General features: G+C 35.5%; 1 protein-coding gene across 1 annotated transcript; it reads left to right on the top strand.

Moving 5' to 3' along the window:
• The first annotated feature begins 1,912 nt into the window (after window positions 1-1,912).
• LOC149137775 (uncharacterized) lies at window positions 1,913-2,395 on the top strand. Its single transcript, XM_089346575.1, has one exon. The coding sequence runs from the start codon at window positions 1,913-1,915 to the stop codon at window positions 2,393-2,395; it is 483 nt and encodes a 160-aa protein (XP_089202701.1).
• The last annotated feature ends 14,957 nt before the right edge of the window (window positions 2,396-17,352 follow it).

A 17,352-nucleotide genomic window follows, 5' to 3' on the forward strand; every position in this document is an offset into this window, starting at 1 on the left:
GGGATTTACCCTAACTACCCACCTATATATATTAATGTGTTTGTGCGCGTGTGTACGTATGTATGTATGTATGTATATATGTACGTATGTATGTATGTATGTATGTATGCATGCATGCATGTATGTATGTATGTATGTATGTATGTATGTATGTATGTATGTATGCATATATAATAATAATTGATGAAGGAAACGGAAGATAGATTTGGTATCAAAGTCTAGTACCAAATCTGTCTTTCGTTTCATTCATCAATTATTATCATCTCAACTAACACTGCAGAATTCCTGAAGCAGATCCAGTAGAAATATACCCCAATCATGGATGACACCAGGTAGCCCAAACTGTAAACGTGCTTTACTCAACAACTCACTAAGTAACATGTGCCCATTAGTCCAAAAAGTTACATGTATATATAAATATATATACACACACACACATACACATACAGTAGAACTCCTCTAATTTGGACTTCATTTAAACACGGACTTTTTCATAACTCAAATTTTATTTGTATATTCGATGATGAGTTGCAGTGAGAAAGTTTAAATAGTTTTAGTCAGGTATTGTACTGAAGTACTAATCTAGGTATTGTGTAATTGATGTAGATTAACTAATGATAATTCCCACTGACTGTAAATTCTATTTCTTTTCAGACTACCTTATTGTATTGAAAATAGTGTAAAGTAACCCCCATCATTATAGCATATAATTCTTAAAGAAAACAAGTTACACTAACATCACTCGAAAAACGTCACATTCAAGAAAAGTTAGATACAGGAATTGCAAATAGTGATATATTGAAAGATTATAAGATTGGAAGGTATACACTGTCCTACATCAAACTGTTCTACATCAAAAAGTACAGGGAGGAAACATTGAATGCTGCTCCTCTTTCTGAGAATAAAAGAAGAAAAATCAAAAGAAGGACCCTTTATGGACCAAAGCAAGTTGAATTCGATAAAATATTACATGAATGGTTTTTATCGAAGCGAAATGAAGGTATATCACTATCGGAACCAATGCTAATTGCTAAAGCAAAGTCTCTTTAGAAAGAGTTGAATATCACAATAGATATGAAATTCAACCAAGGCTGGCTTACGAGTTTTAAACGTAGATGTGGCATACGGCAATTAATTTCAGGTGAATAACGTTCAGTTGATACGCTCTCAGCGTCAACATATTGTGGAAAATAGAAAAAAAAAAAAAAGACAATTGAGGACTATGCTTTAACAGCAGATAATATTTACAATGCTGATGAAACTGGTATAAATTGAACGTGCTTACCCACAAAAATTTTAGTTGGATCAGAGGAGCAGAAAATAAAAGGTTTGAAATTGAATAAAGAGAGACTTACAGTGATGGTATGTGCTAACGCTTCTGGAACTCACAAACTTAAGTTTCTTGTCATTGGTAAGTCTAAGTGTCCCCGAGCATAGAAAGGACTTTCACCTTAACCAGTATCATATTATACTTCAAAAAACGAATGGATGAATCAACACTTGTTCACAGAATGGTTCATACAAGAATTTGTGCCAACTGTACAAAAGCGCTCTCACAAATTAGGTAAATCTGATTCAAAGTGCCTACTGCTATTAGACAATTGTAGAGCACATCCTCACGAAACAAAATTAGTGTCGTCATGCGGGAATGTTTTTGTGTGCTACTTACCACCGAATATGACATCTCTCATACAACCTATGGAACAAGAGATTACTTGGAACTTAAAATGTTTCTACAGAAATGATTTCAGGATGAATATGATAAATAGCAATGTTAGTATAGGCGATTTCCAGCGCAATTTCAACATTAAAGATACCATTTTTTTCCCTCGCAAGTACATAGAATCAGGTTCGAGCAGGCATATTAACAAAACCGTGGGGGAAATTATATCCAGTGTCTAGTGCTTCTGAAATGAAAGAAGCAGAGAATGAATCTGGAGTACAAAATATTCTTGAAACTACACGATTTCCAACCAAACATACTATTCTTCAATCACTTGATGGAAATGAAATTGAAATGTGGGTGCGACAAGATGAAGAAACAAATGAACAATGTCCTGAAGAAAATAATGATCATGGAATTAGCGACAGCGACAGCTCCCATTCGAGTGAGTCTAATGTAAATGGCCAAGAACACTCTAATGAGGAAATATCATGGGATAATACAAAAAAATCGATGGATATAGTGATAAAATTTCTCGAAAGAAATCCTTACTTTAGTGACAATTATGTTTTGCAAGCAATGTCACTTCGAAAGGATACGATCATAAAGCGACTACAACACTACGAAATAGTGGAGTTTCGTGACCGCTTGAGGAATGCAATGGCAACCCACGTGAGCTCGACAAATGAAAACGGAAACGAAAGTGAAGAGGTTCATTCAATCAATGAATAAAAGTATTTTACATAGGTGATTGGTTGTTAAATGCAGTTAATTTATGTAATAAATACCTAACTACTAACATTATATAATATTAATTTATTTTCAATTTTTTTCCTTGCAGTATTTAACGATTCTTTAGAATATATAATGTACTCACCTTAATATATATATATATTAAATACTATCTATCTTTCTATCTATCTATCTATCTATCTATCTCTTTTTTTTTTTGATCCCTTTTCATCGAACTACCCCCTTTTCCTTCCTACGATCCCTTTTGATCGACCCCCCCTTTTTCCCTTCCCCTCCCAAAAAGAAAAGCTCTACATTGTATTTGTCCCATCTTCGTTGAGCCCTGTGTGGCTAATAAAAGAAATGTATCTATCTGGCTATTTGTCTGTCTATCTAGCAAGCAAGTTAGCTAGCTATCTGCCTCTATCTATCTCTTTCTATGTATGTATGTATGTAAGCACACGTGCAGATTTATATGCCTTGTTTTATGTATGTCTTCTCATGCATATACCTGCATATCTAGATAGGCTCATATCTATCTATCGATCTATCTATCTATTTGTCTGTCGGTCTGTCTGTCTGTCTATCTATATATCTATTTCTCTCTCTCTCTCTCTCTCTCTCTCTCTCTATATATATATATATATATATATATATATATATATATATATATATATATATATATATATCTGTCTGTCTGTCTATCTATCTGTCCGCCTGTCTGTCTCTCTGTCCGCCTGCCTATATGTCTGTCTGTCTGTATGTCTGTCTATCTATCTATCTACCGATCAATCGATCGATTGGTCGATCGAAATTTCTAGCTATGCTTTATCGAGCTATGCTTTATCTAGCTATGCTTGTGGTTGAACATCCTGCAGACACATGGATACCTTTGACGTCATTCTCAACTATAATCAGCGTGATACAATGTGACAAGGGTGGGCCTTTAAATTACAGGTGTATTACATGAGTGATTGTGTGAGTATAAACACCCACATAAGTGCGCGCGTGTATAATAAGCATGACCGTAAACACATGTCTATACACACACATACACACACATATACATATACATATATATATATATACATACGTATATGTTTGTATACATACAGACAGACATGCATTCATACCAACCTACCTACCTACCAACCAACCTACCTACCTACCTACCTACCTACCTACCTACCTACCTACCCACCTACATACATACATACATACATACATAGATACATATACGTTTATCTCTGCACGTATGTATAATGCGTGTGAGTGTGTACGTGTGTAAGTGAACATATATATGTATGGGTGCGTGTATGTGCGAATGTGTTTACGAACTCTATGTAAAACGGTGTGGCTTAAAGGTGGTCAGGTTCAGGGTTGGAGAGAAACTAGCGTGGTGTGACCTATAATGTAACAGACCGAAGACCAGTGACACCGTCTCTTGTTGTCTGCTTAGGTTTTTGTCGGTGCTGGATCAAAGCATCTGACACCAGCAACGAGCACCTGCAAAGTATCATATTGTTTGGTCTACCTTCATCAAACTCTAACCACCATGCGAGAATGAGTGTGAGGAAGAGGAGGAGGAGGAGGAGGAGGAGGAGGAGGAGGAGGAGGAGGAGGAGGAGGAGGAGGAGGAGAAGGTGTACGGAGTGGGTAAGGAAGAGATGCAGAAGGGAAGCAGAGAGTTGAAAATTTAAAGGGAGAAAAAAAAAGAGCAAATAGCTTGTAATGATTCAATCATGCTGTTACTGATAATATATATATATATATATATATATATATATATAAACAATATATGAGTATATGCATATATATGTACATGTACGTATATACGTTCATCCACATGAGTGGCTGTGTGGTAAATAGCTTGCTTACCAACCACATGGTTCCGGGTTCACTCCCACTGCGTGGCACCTTGGGCAAGTGTCTTCTACTATACCCTCGGGCCGACCAAAGCCTTGTGAGTGGATTTGGTAGACGGAAACTGAAAGAAGCCTGTCGTATATATGTATATATATATATATGTTTGTGTGTCTGTGTTTGTCCCCCCAACATCGCTTGACAACCGATGTTGGTGTGTTTATGTCCCCGTAACTTAGCGGTTCAGCAAAAGAGACCGATAGAATAAGTACTAGGCTTCCAAAGAATAAGTCCTGGGGTCGATTTGCTCGACTAAAGGCGGTGCTCCAGCATGGCCGCAGTCAAATGACTGAAACAAGTAAAAGAGTAAAAAAGAAAGAGAGAGTATATATATATATATATATATATATATATATATATATATATACATATACATACACACGTGGAGGCGCGTGGCTTAGTGGTTAGGGTGTCAGCACCATGATCGTAAGATTGTGGTTTCGATTCCTGGACCAGGCGATGCGTTGTGTTCTTGAGCAAAACACTTCATTTCACGTTGCTCCAGTCCACTCAGCTGGCAAACATGAGTAACGCTGTGATGGACTGGCGTCCTGTCCAGCTGGGGAATACATACGCCATTGAAACCGGGAAACTGTGGCCATGGGCCTGCCTATCCTTTAAAAGGGCGCATTTATTTTTATTATATGTATATATATATTCATATATATATATACATACATATATATATATATATATATATATATATATATATATATATATATAAGGATTCTGTCATGCCCACTTCTAGAGTTCGTCGAGTAGCTGTTGGTGGGGATGGAAGTTGGTATATAGATTGGCTGAATCAGTAGAAGGTTGGATACAATGCTACGTAGTACATATTACCATACAGGCGCCGGAGTGGCTGTGTGGTAAGTAGCTTGCTTACCAACCACATTGTTCTGGGTTCAGTCCCGCTGCGTGGCACCTTGGGAAAGTACTTTCTGCTATAGTCTCGGGCCGACCAAAGCCTTGTGAGTGAATTTGGTAGACTGAAACTGAACGAAGCTCGTTGTGAATGTATGTATATATATATATATATATATGTGTGTGTGTGTGTGTCTTTGTCGCCCCCACCATCGCTTGACAACCGATGTTGGTGTGTTTACGTTCCCGCAACTTAGTGGTTCGGGAAAAGAGACCGATAGAATACTAGGCTTACAAAGAATAAGTTCTGGGGTCGATTTGTTCGACTAAAGGCAGTGCTCCAGCTCGACCGCAGTCAAATGACTGAAACAAGTAAAAGAATAAAATATCTCTTTACGTCTTGAATTCAAATTTCTCCGTTGTGTATTTTACTTTTCTTGTTTCCATCGAAGTCTATAATTTAAGTACTAATCAAGTACTCGTGTACTATGCGCTGTTGAATCGAATACACTCGTCACTCGAATAGCCTTTTGAAGTGGCGTTGTGCATTTATTAGAGTGTATTGGCGGCGAGTTGGTAGAATTGTGAGCACGCCAGGAAAAATACTTAGCAGCATTTCGTCTGTCTTTACGTTCTGAGTTCAAATTCCACCGAGGTCGACTTCGCATTTCATTCTTTTTGGGTCGATAAAATAGGTACCATTTGAGCACTGGAGTAGATATAATCGACTTACCCCTCCACCGAAATTGCTGGCCTTGTACCAAAAATTTGGCATAAGGCTGTATCTTTTTTTTCTTAAACCTGGTTGAAGAACTATTTCAAGTATACTTTCTCGAAAGAGAGAGATAAGAAAAATAAAATGCACTTAGATGTTTTTGTTAAAAGTAGTGGTACAGTTACAGTATGTACCACTTGGATCAGCCCTTGAGTGTGTCACCTCCAGTGAGCTTACCAAGCATTTACATGCTTAAACAACAAGCAAACCCAAAATCCCGCGCCATAAGAACGTCCCCTGGGACGGATCAGCAATTCGCTCCACCTCAGGCACGTTACAGGTTGTAAGGTAGTTTGCCATCTTACATTTAAAAGAATGTACAAGTTTTAAAATATTTACAGATGATGTGAGACTACCTTAACGATGTTACCTGATGTTATAGTATTGATATTTTATGTAGATTAATTATAAGTGTAATTCCTGGGATTTTGCATTTATATCTAATCACACATTTCGTTGATCATTTTCAAGGCAGCTGTAATTATATGAATCGTTTCCACTTTCTTTACCTTCGTTCTGTTTATTTCTAATTCCAAGATCTTTACAACTGAGTAATTAGCATAAAAAGGACACGACCTCTGCTGAGGAAGAACTTATTTTCTATGAAGGAGAGTCCATCTCCCATGAGGAGGAACTAGCCTCCTCCTGAAATAAAATGAAATTCACGCTTTGTAAGACTAACTAATATGTCGCTTGCAAGATTGATAAAAGTCTAATATAACACATAAACGAAATAAATCAGAAATTTCGAAACAAAATACGGATCGAGAAGAAAATGAGATTACATTAAAAAGGACAGAATATAAGTTCAACTTTCTGACAGACATTACAAAGAGCTGTGCGTCAGCGAATGATCCAAGTTATCAATGTAAGCCTTCTGCATGAATGATAAATAGTTAAATCGATTCTAACATATTTAATGTTAGTGAATTAATAAATATTAACTGGTTAAAATTACAACAATGGTAATTAATGAGTAAAAATCATTTGTTTAATGATGAATTATAGTTAAGATAGGCAGGGTTAATATCTTATTCGGTTAGGTGTTAGACAACAAGCGATGTGGTCAAACAAAACATAAGACATAAATAGGAATGGTAAATGATACCATGCGTGTGGTACATAGTTGGGAACGAAAGATTGAAATAGATTAATCAAGGAAGAAAGGCGATGGAGATAGAAAGAGAAAACAGATAAGATAGAGACATAGATCCGTGTACAGTTCAGTAGACAAATCAGTTTACATGTGTGAAATGAGTAAGTAAAGAGATAATCAAGCTATTATACGGACGGTTAAGTTGACGGAGTGATAAGCAGAGAAATAAAGAAGATTGATTGACAAACAGAACAGCCATATAAATAGAAAGATTTAGTGAATCTGATGTGGATATAGGAAAGGTGAGCGAAGAAAAACAAAATGACAAGCATTTAGATAAAATAACAGATAAGGCCTAAAAGCTGAGTAATATGACAGCATGTAGAATCATACAGAAAGTATAACAAAAACGAGCAGTCACACCGATTCAGAGCCAGTTATGCGTTTTATGATCTTTCAATCTTGATCTACATGTAGCAAACGTTTCCTCGTTCAGACTTTTATTTTATTTTCATGGTTAGGTCAGAATGAAGATGTGCTCAGGGCCTTTACAAGCTTTCCGAAACCACACAGGTCTTCTTTTTCTGTTATAATTTCATTGATATCAAGGCCGTTGTAGAAATATAAGTGAACTGTCTCGTTGAGACTTTCTTTCATCTATACCGGAGCGATACAAATCATGGTTGACCTCGGCGAAATTTGAACTCAGAACGAAAAACGCAGTAACTAACTGCCTCAAGGAATTTTGTTCTACGCTCTAACAATTCTGCCAAGGTGATCGACGAGGTTAGCGTTCTTTAACGACTGTAAATTGATGGTTGCACGAAAAATAAAATAAAAAAAATAAAATAAAACAAAGAAATGGAAGGATTTCCAAGGGAGAGATTTTCTGGGGAGTAAGAACTGGGTCGAGTGGTCAGCGAAAAGCCTAAAGACACAGAGATGGAGGTAAGCACAATGTGGTTGACTGAGTCCGTTCTAACTTGTCATTGCTGCATACCATAGATTTCTACAACCATGCGAAAGTAGCTAAGCATGTGTCAATGCATAGTTAATATATGGAATAGTAAAACAAATCTGAAATAAAATGTTTTTTTTTTTACTTGCTTCAGCCATTAGACCGCAGCCATATTGAGACTGCGCCTTGAAGTGTTTTAGTCGAATGATTTGACCCAGTACTTATTTTTTAAAGCTTGTTACTTATTCTATCGGTCTTTTTGCCGAATTACTTAGTTACTGGGGCATAACCACACCAAAAGCGATGACGGGGGATAAACACAGATACAAAAATAGGCAGATATACACACATACGATTATACATATACGATAGGCTTCTTTCAGTTTCCATCTACCAAATCTGCCCACAAGGCTTTGGTTGGTCCGTGGCTATAGTAAAAGACACTCGCCCAGGGTACCACGCAATAGAATTGAACACAGAACCATGTGATTGGGAAGCAAACTTCTTAACGCACAACCACGCCTACGAAAACCAAAAAATATTACTCGACGAGTTTTCTTTTTCTTTCTCTTTTTATTTTCCCTGGCAATTATGAGGCACAACTCCGGATATGTTCCCATATCTTTGAAAAGTACAGTCTCATCGTAGGTAACTTGTTGAAGTGTTAGCGAACGAATCGCTAACTTAATATAGAGAAATGTATATTTGTTAGGAGTAAGTTACTATTACGAGTTTACACTCCAGTGAAGGATGATCAATAAATCTGATATCCGGAGTTTTCTTTTATATCTTCCGGAACAATGAAAACATAAAATTGTCAACATTGTTTTCTTCTTTATCAATGTCAGTATGTATTTTATTCTAATAAAGCGTTGCAAGGCTCTGCGTATTAAATATATCACGCATTTACTGTTCATTGTGCCGATGACATCTCAAAATGATTTAGCGTGTAACAGGAGTTGATAACTATCAGTAATTGCTCTCATATCCATCATAATGAAGTATTTGATGAGACTGCTGCTGGCTCACGTGAAATTTAACATGTTGATCAACATTGATTAGCTTAATGTTCGAAGAGATAAGAAATACAGTTTCAACGATGCATCATTTTATATTGATCTACTTGCTGGCGAGAAATATATGTCAAAATATTATCTGTCTGCAGGAAGCTGTTGTACCTATGGCGTTTACAAGCCAGTGAATTTGACGTGGTCAATGTTTGTCTTGAATAGTTGTAATTTGACAGCTATGATAAACAGATGAACGAGGAGGGAATTCCAAAAAGCTGGAATACAGAATCAGCGTGACACAATACAATGGTGTAGAGTATTCTTTAATATATAATTGAAAGGATCCTAATTCCAGTAGACCAAGTTACACGTTTCCGATCACTCAAATGGTAATCCAAGCTTATTTATTCATTTGGAATATCTGCTGTTTGAATATATTTTCGAAATATCGTCATTACAAAGTTAAGAAGAAAACGCTTATTTTTATATTCTCTGCGACACGTGCAGAAACATCTGCTTCAAGTTCACGTTTTTCATTTAATTTCCGGCACTCGCGAGAATATTCCAACGGTCTCAGACTTCACAGAAGTGAGATTACTGCGCTAACTTCCTTCTGAAATTATGTTGCTGATTAAATAATATCTTCAAGTAAAAAATTTAAAACAATGGAGTTGTGTACATTATTTACATTATTTACATTTGACGGATATTTGTCCTCATCTTGTTTGTTCTTAACACAACGTTTCGGCTTATATATCCTCCAGCCTTCATAAGGTGTCTTGGGGAAATTTCAAACCTGGGTTCTCGTTCCTAAGGTATTTTTCGATGCTGTTATTATTATCATTATTATTATTATTATCATTATTCAGTAGTTTTATTTTTATAACGTGCTTTCACTTCACTACCGAGCGCAGCTCTGTGCGCCTTGGGTATGTGCTGTGGTGCTCTTATGTTTACTGTATTGAAAGTGTTTTGCGTAGAATGTGTGCAGTACCCAGTAGTGCAATTTTCTGTATGTTATATATATTTGTAAGTCCTGGTGTTTTTGTTATGTATTTGTCTGAATATTTTTTTATTATACCTAAGGCACCTACTATGATAGGAATTGTTTCTGTTTTTAGATTCCACATTCGAGTTATCTCTATTTCCAGGTCTTTGTATTTTGAAAGTTTTTCCATTTCTTTTAGAGAAACGTTGTCATCTGCTGGTATTGATACATCAATTAGAAAGTATTTTTTTTCTTCATGATCTTTGACAACTATATCTGGTCTATTTGCCTTAATTTCTCTATCTGTGTGTATTGGCATATCCCAGAGTATGGTTGCTTTCTCGTTTTCTGTGACCTTTTCTGGCGTGTGTTTATACCATCTTTTTTCTGTTGCTATTCCATAATGTTGGCATAGCTTCCAGTGTATATAGGTCCCAGCTCTGTCGTGTCTGTGAATATATTCCTTCTTAGCCAGGACTGGGCAGCCAGAGATAATATGATTTATTGTTTCTTGTCGATCTCCACATATTCTACAGTTACTTGTTATATTTCTTTTCATTATGTGTTTTTGGTAATTTCTGGTGGGGAGGCTTTGGTCTTGTGCAGCAATTAAAAATCCTTCAGTCTCTGCTTTGAGTCCTGAGCTTCTCAGCCATTGCTGGGATTTTTCTCTGTCTATTTCTTTCGCATTTAGTTTAGCCCAGTATTTACCATGTAGGGGCTTTTCTTGCCATCGTTTTATCATGGTCCGTTGCTGTTCTAGTTTTAGTTTGGATTTCATTTGTTTTATAGCTTTTGTTGTTTCTTCTTCTTCTTCTTCGTATTTGTTAGGTAGATTGATTTCTTGTTTGTATTTGTCAGCTTCCTTAAATACTGAAAACAGTTTTTTGTTTTGCTCGTGTTTTGTGGCTATTTGTATTAGTTTCTCTTGCTTCTGGAGTAGGTATTTTTGCAGTCCTATGGTGGTTATTTTATAATAGGTTTCTAGCTGTATAAGACCCCTGCCACCTTCTGTGCGTTGTATATATAGCCTTTCTATGTCAGATTTTGGGTGGTGCATCCTATATCCTGTCATTATTTTTCTTGTTTTCCTGTCTATTTTACATAGTTCGTTTAGTGTCCAGTTAAGGATGTTGTAGCTGTAGCTTATAACTGGGACAGCTAAAGTGTTGATACCCATTATCTTGTTTTTAGCATTGAGCTCTGTTTTTAGTATTGATCTAACTCGTCTATAGTACTCTTTCTTTATTTTTTCTTTCATTTGTGTATGTTGTATCCTATCTAGTTCATTGACTCCTAAATACTTATATGGTTGGCTTTCGTCTAGTTCTCTTATTTCATTGGCCTTATCTAGTGTTATATTGCTACTTTTAACTAATTTTCCTCTTTTCAGGGTTGCTTTGGCACATTTTTCTAATCCGAATTTCATTTCTATTTCCTTGGTAAAGCCGTGTACTGTCAGTAGTAGTGTTTCTAGCTCTTTGTCGTTTTTTGCATATAATTTTAGGTCATCCATATATAGAAGGTGGCTGACTGTTTTTCCATAGCATTTGTAACCGCATCCAGTTCTATTTAGCAATTCTGTTAAAGGTGTGAGTGCCAGGCAGAACAGGAGTGGAGAGAGCGTGTCTCCCTGGAATATTCCTCTTCTAATGGGGATGGCTTTCGTTTTCACAAGTCCCTCTTTTGTTTGGAGCTGTAGCACTGTCTGCCATTTGTTCATTGAGTATTACTATTATTATTATTATTATTATTATTATTATTATTATTATTATTATTCAGGAGTTTTATTTTTATAACGTGCTTTCACTTCACTACCGAGCGCAGCTTTGTGCGCCTTGGGTATGTGCTGTGGTTTGCTGTGGTGCTCTTATGTTTCATGTTTTATATGTATGTGTTGTTGCGTTTTCGTTTTTTGGGTAGAGTACTGCTGTGAAATAGGCGTGTAGGATCGAAATGTGTTCCTCACGTGTCCATTTATGCCGTTTTGGTTTTGTTTGCGGGACATGAGGAACAACGTCCGGCCCTTTATTTTGACGGTCGTCGTTTTCGTAGGGTACCGGTTCGTTTATTTCTGTTGTCAGATTGTTTTGCACGTTCATATCTTCGTATTTTTTTCTTAACAAGCTTACAGTACGTTTATTATTATTATTATTATTATTATTATTATTATTATTATTATTATTATTCAGGTCAATGCCTGGAATTGAACTCGGAATCTTGGGGTTAGTAGCCCGCGCTCTTAACCACTATGAATAATCTCTCGCCATAAAAAAAAACAATGCGGTTTCTTGAAAGAAAACAAACTGTGTTATCGAGAAAACAAGAGCACAACGCCGTTTACAATTTTTATCCTGGTAATGCTCTTAGTAAAAACAGAAAAGTTTTGTTCTATTTTTTTCTCGATTCCCCAAAATATTAAAAATCAGCTATATATATTCTGGAAGAGTGGAGGCGCAATGGCCCAATGGTTAGGGCAGCGGACTCGCGGTCATGGGATCGCGGTTTCGATTCCCAGAACGGGCGTTGTGAGTATTTATTGAGCGAAAACACCTAAAGATCCACGAGGCTCCGGCAGGGGATGGTGACGAACCCTGCTGTACTCTTCCACCACAACTTTCTCTCACTCTTACTTCCTATTTCTGTTGTGCTTGTAATTCAAAGGGTCAGCCTTGTCAAACTGTGTCACGCTGAATATCCCCGAGAACTACGTCAAGGGTACACGTGTCTGTGGAGTGCTCAGCCACTTGCACGTTAATTTCACGAGCAGGCTGTTCCGTTGATCGGATCAACTGGAACCCTCGACGTCGTAAGCGACGGAGTGCCAACAACAACAATATTCTGGAAGAAATATAGTTTGGCATCCACGTAGAGACGCCTATGCTAAGGACGTTAGGTCCTTCTGAATGAAGTTGCTTATGAATACCAATTGAAGTCATTTTAGTTCTTTCGTCCTTACTATACATCTATCATTACTATATATCTGTAACCTTAAGCTTATTTATTGCATATATATATATATGCAAACAATAATAGACACGCACAGACATATACACAACACGTTATCATCTGTAGCCTTTCAGAATATTTGTAGGTAAGACAGCCCACAATTCTTAACAAACATACCTAAGACAGTACTCATCGAGAACAGAACTGTCTCGGAAATCTCTCCTACTCGCAAAAAAACCCTTCTCGAATACATCCCCAGGCCCAAACACCCAAGCACAAATCTTCTGAAACAAAACCATTCTATGACAAAAATTCTTTGGACGAAACTTACTCGGACAATATCTCCACATTGAAAATGTTATGGCGAACAACAAAATCTACTATGATTAACAAAGTATAGAAAATAAATACTTAATAATAAAAATTTTCAAACAGAAAAATCAGTAATTAGATAATTAATTTCTTAATTATTAAATTTAAATAGCTTTAACTGAAAATTCTGAGAGACATATTACTTTCATTATAGAAATTGAAAGATTACTACACTAATGCTTTCGTTAAAGCAAATACATTACTTTCATTTGACACGAAAATTTATTTGAAGAAAAGAAAAGAAATCTTTGGAAAATAATTTTGTCGCTAAAAGGAAAAAAATAAAGCATTGTGGTTTTGTTTTACTTTGCACTTTAATTCAAAATCTTTGGGTATTTTGTCAAATTCTTTCCTACCAAAGGACTCTTATTTTCGGACCGCTAGGCACGCATATGTGTGTGTACATGCATATACGTATGAATATTCGTAATTACACATATGCGTGTATGATTCTGTAAACACCTTTGTGTTTGAAGAATCCATATTTGCGATCCCAAATTATATTGAAAGAAAACTGTTCTGTTAATATAATGTATTGGTATATTTATTTTTTTATATATTTTTTATATTTTTGTAAAAAAACATTATTTTCATATCCCCTCTTCTTGAAAATTTGCCATGCAATGAAAGCCGGTTAGAAATCCATTTTAATCCTCCTTATGCACATCTATATTAAAATATGCTTTCAGCTTAGCATTCTGCCTTATTATTATTATTATTATTATTATTATTATTATCTTTTATTTTCCTATTATTTCTCCACGTGCGGTTAACACAACGCCACCATTTACTGACATATATATATATATATATATATATATATATATATATATATATATATATATATATATATATATATATATATATATATATATAATATTTATCTGTATATGTCTCGGTTTGTCTCCCGCCATCGCTCGACAACCGATGTTGGTGTGTTTATACGAAGGGTTTCCTTCAGTTTCGTCTACCAAATTCCCCCACAAGGCTTTGGTTGGCCCGAATTTATAGTAAAAGACACTTGCCTAATGTGTCATACAGTGGGACTGAATCCGGAAAAAAAGTAGCTGAGAAGCAAGCTTCTTACCACATAGCCACACCTGGCTTCTTTCAGTTTCCGTCTGCCAAATGCACACAATGCTTTGTATGGCCTGAGAATATGATAAAAGACACTTGCCTAAGGTGCTACTCAGTGAAAATGAACCTAGAACTATGTGATAGTGGAGCGAACTTTTTACTACACAGCCACACCTTCGACTATGATTTCTATGTATTAGTTACGATAGTCCCTGATCTCTAAATTAAGTGCTGTCTACGCTGGTACAATTGTGTTTCGTAAAATTTAGAAATTTGGATAAGTCTGTATGACATGGGGATTCGATAATATCGACAATTTATGCAGTTCCCTTCGTTAGTGTAAATATCATCATTGGTATATGATTCCTAGTTATTTCAATGTCTGTGTGTCAAACTATTTCTCTGCTGCCTCTCTCTCTCTCTCTCTGTCTCTCTCTCTCTCTCTCTCTCTCTCTCTCTCTCTCTCTCTCTCTCTCTCTCTCTCTCTCGCTCCTCCACTATCTCTCTCTTTCTCTTTCCTTCTTTCCTCCCTCTCTCTTTCTTTCTCGTGGTCCGTTAGACTACCCCACAAAGACATCTATATATTTATCGTTCTTACTGTTGCTGCTGCTGTTGTTATTGTTGTTGTTGGTGGTGGTGGTGGTATTTAGCCCTAGATTCACCGTTATTCTTATCGTAGACAACTCGAACCGACAGCAGCGACAATTTATCATCTCAAAGATAAGGTAATCCAGTCATAACTATACAAAGATTATCTTTCTATATAAGGGAAAATATTGCCCAGCATATACCTTTTATAAAGATGGAAACATGTGATTTGAGGGAGATTTCGCTGCTATTTCAAATAGGTCGAGCCCCTCATAGATGTTTCGTTATTGGCCCGCACAACCAATGTTGACCTTACACGAGCAAATCTGTAAATAGGATACATTAGGTACATGGGGTACATTTGAATGAATACGTCTAACTTCCGGTACGATTGACTTAGTCATATAACAACAATATATAACGAGTTGTATAGAATTACTTACCAAGCTGCTAGTTAAGAGTTTTAGATTACATTCTATTTTACACCTACTCACTTGACTTCTTTCCTGCAAACCAGCGTAGAGGCTTTTCCTGTGGTTACTCTGTCTGCTGGATGAACCTGTGCAATTAAATTCCTGTATACCAGAACATTATATATATATATATATATATATATATATATATATATATATATATATATATATATATATATATATATATATATACACGCTATATCAAATCTCTGAGCGAAAGGTAAACAGTAACAGTACGGAATCGTAAAATATATTTGCCAACTAAACGTGGCGGTCCCATAGACGATGATGTTATTGTTGTTTTTAGCCCCAGGAAGACATCTCCTCCAGACAGTGTGTCGTTAGCCACCTGGAGGAGATGTCTTCTTGGGGCTAAAAACAACAGTAACATTGTCCTGTATGGGACCGCCACATTTAATTGGCAAATATATTTTACGAAATATATATATATATATATATATATATATATATATATATATATATATATATATAGTAGCACTCCGTCGCTTACGACGACGAGTGTCCCAGCTGATCCGATCAACGGAACAGCTTGCTTGTGAAATTAACGTGCAAGTGACTGAGCAATCCACAGACACATGTACCCCTAACGTAGTTCTCAGGGAGATTCAGCGTGACACAGAGCGTAACAAGGCCGGCCCTTTGAAATACAGGTAGTACTCGTTTTTGCCAGCTGAGTGGGCTAGAGCAACACATGAAATAAAGTGTCTTGCTCAAGGACACAACGCGTTGCCGAGAATTGAACTCACGACCTTACGATCGTGAGTCGAATGCCCTAACCACTAAGTCACTTATATATATATACAAAATTAAGAGGAATGACCACCAAGGTGGACTCCTAATATGCTAAATATAGACGTCAAATCGCCTTACTACAAAGAATGTGTTCTCAAGATTACGTAGGTAATCGTTTTTATTTCGTATATTTTCATTTGTCTTGCTCATTTTTACATTCTGGCGTTTGCTGAAATTTTTTTCTTGACAACACACTCTTCGTGGTAAGGCTATTTGACATTTATATTTAGCTTATTAGGAGTCCACTTTGGTGGTCATTCCTCTTAATTTTGTATGTAATATAATTTTTAATCTTCGAAGTTTTTCTAAATATGCTAAGCCACTGGTTTTAATTGATTAATATCAATTTCTACCTTTATTATTTAATTTTTAAATATAAATGTTCTCTAACCTTCTCCAACTACAGTTCTCATATTCGGTTAAAATGTCTTACGTTTAAGCTGGTTCCCATGCATTTCCCTGAAGAGAAGATTACATTCTTCTCAACATCACCTATTCCTATGGAAGGTATAATTTGTAATCTTCGAAACATATGTTGGAAATAAAAGTATTCAGTTAACATTTACTCCATTTACTAAATTTATATATACTCAAGTACCCAAAATAACAAGGAGTTTCTACCTCATAAACAGGAGTTACACCACAGTCATTTTGTGATCTTTGTTACCCAGGTATCTATTAACCAATTTATTTTGTGCGAGTTAATTATTAACTAGAAGAAAATAAATACATATAATAATATATATATATATATATATATATATATATATATATATATATATATATATATATATATATATATATATATATATATATAAATTATATATATATGTATGTATGTATGTATGTATGTATGTATATATATATGTGTATATATATATATATATATATATATATATATATATATATATATATATATATATACATATATATATACATATATATATATATATATATATATATATATACATATATATATATATATATATATATATATATATATATATATATATATATATATATATATGTATGTATGTATATATATGTATATATATATATATATATATATAT

This window comes from Octopus bimaculoides, chromosome 1 (assembly GCF_046866305.1).
Source record: "Octopus bimaculoides isolate indiv1 chromosome 1, ASM4686630v1, whole genome shotgun sequence".
NCBI lineage: Eukaryota > Metazoa > Mollusca > Cephalopoda > Octopoda > Octopodidae > Octopus > Octopus bimaculoides.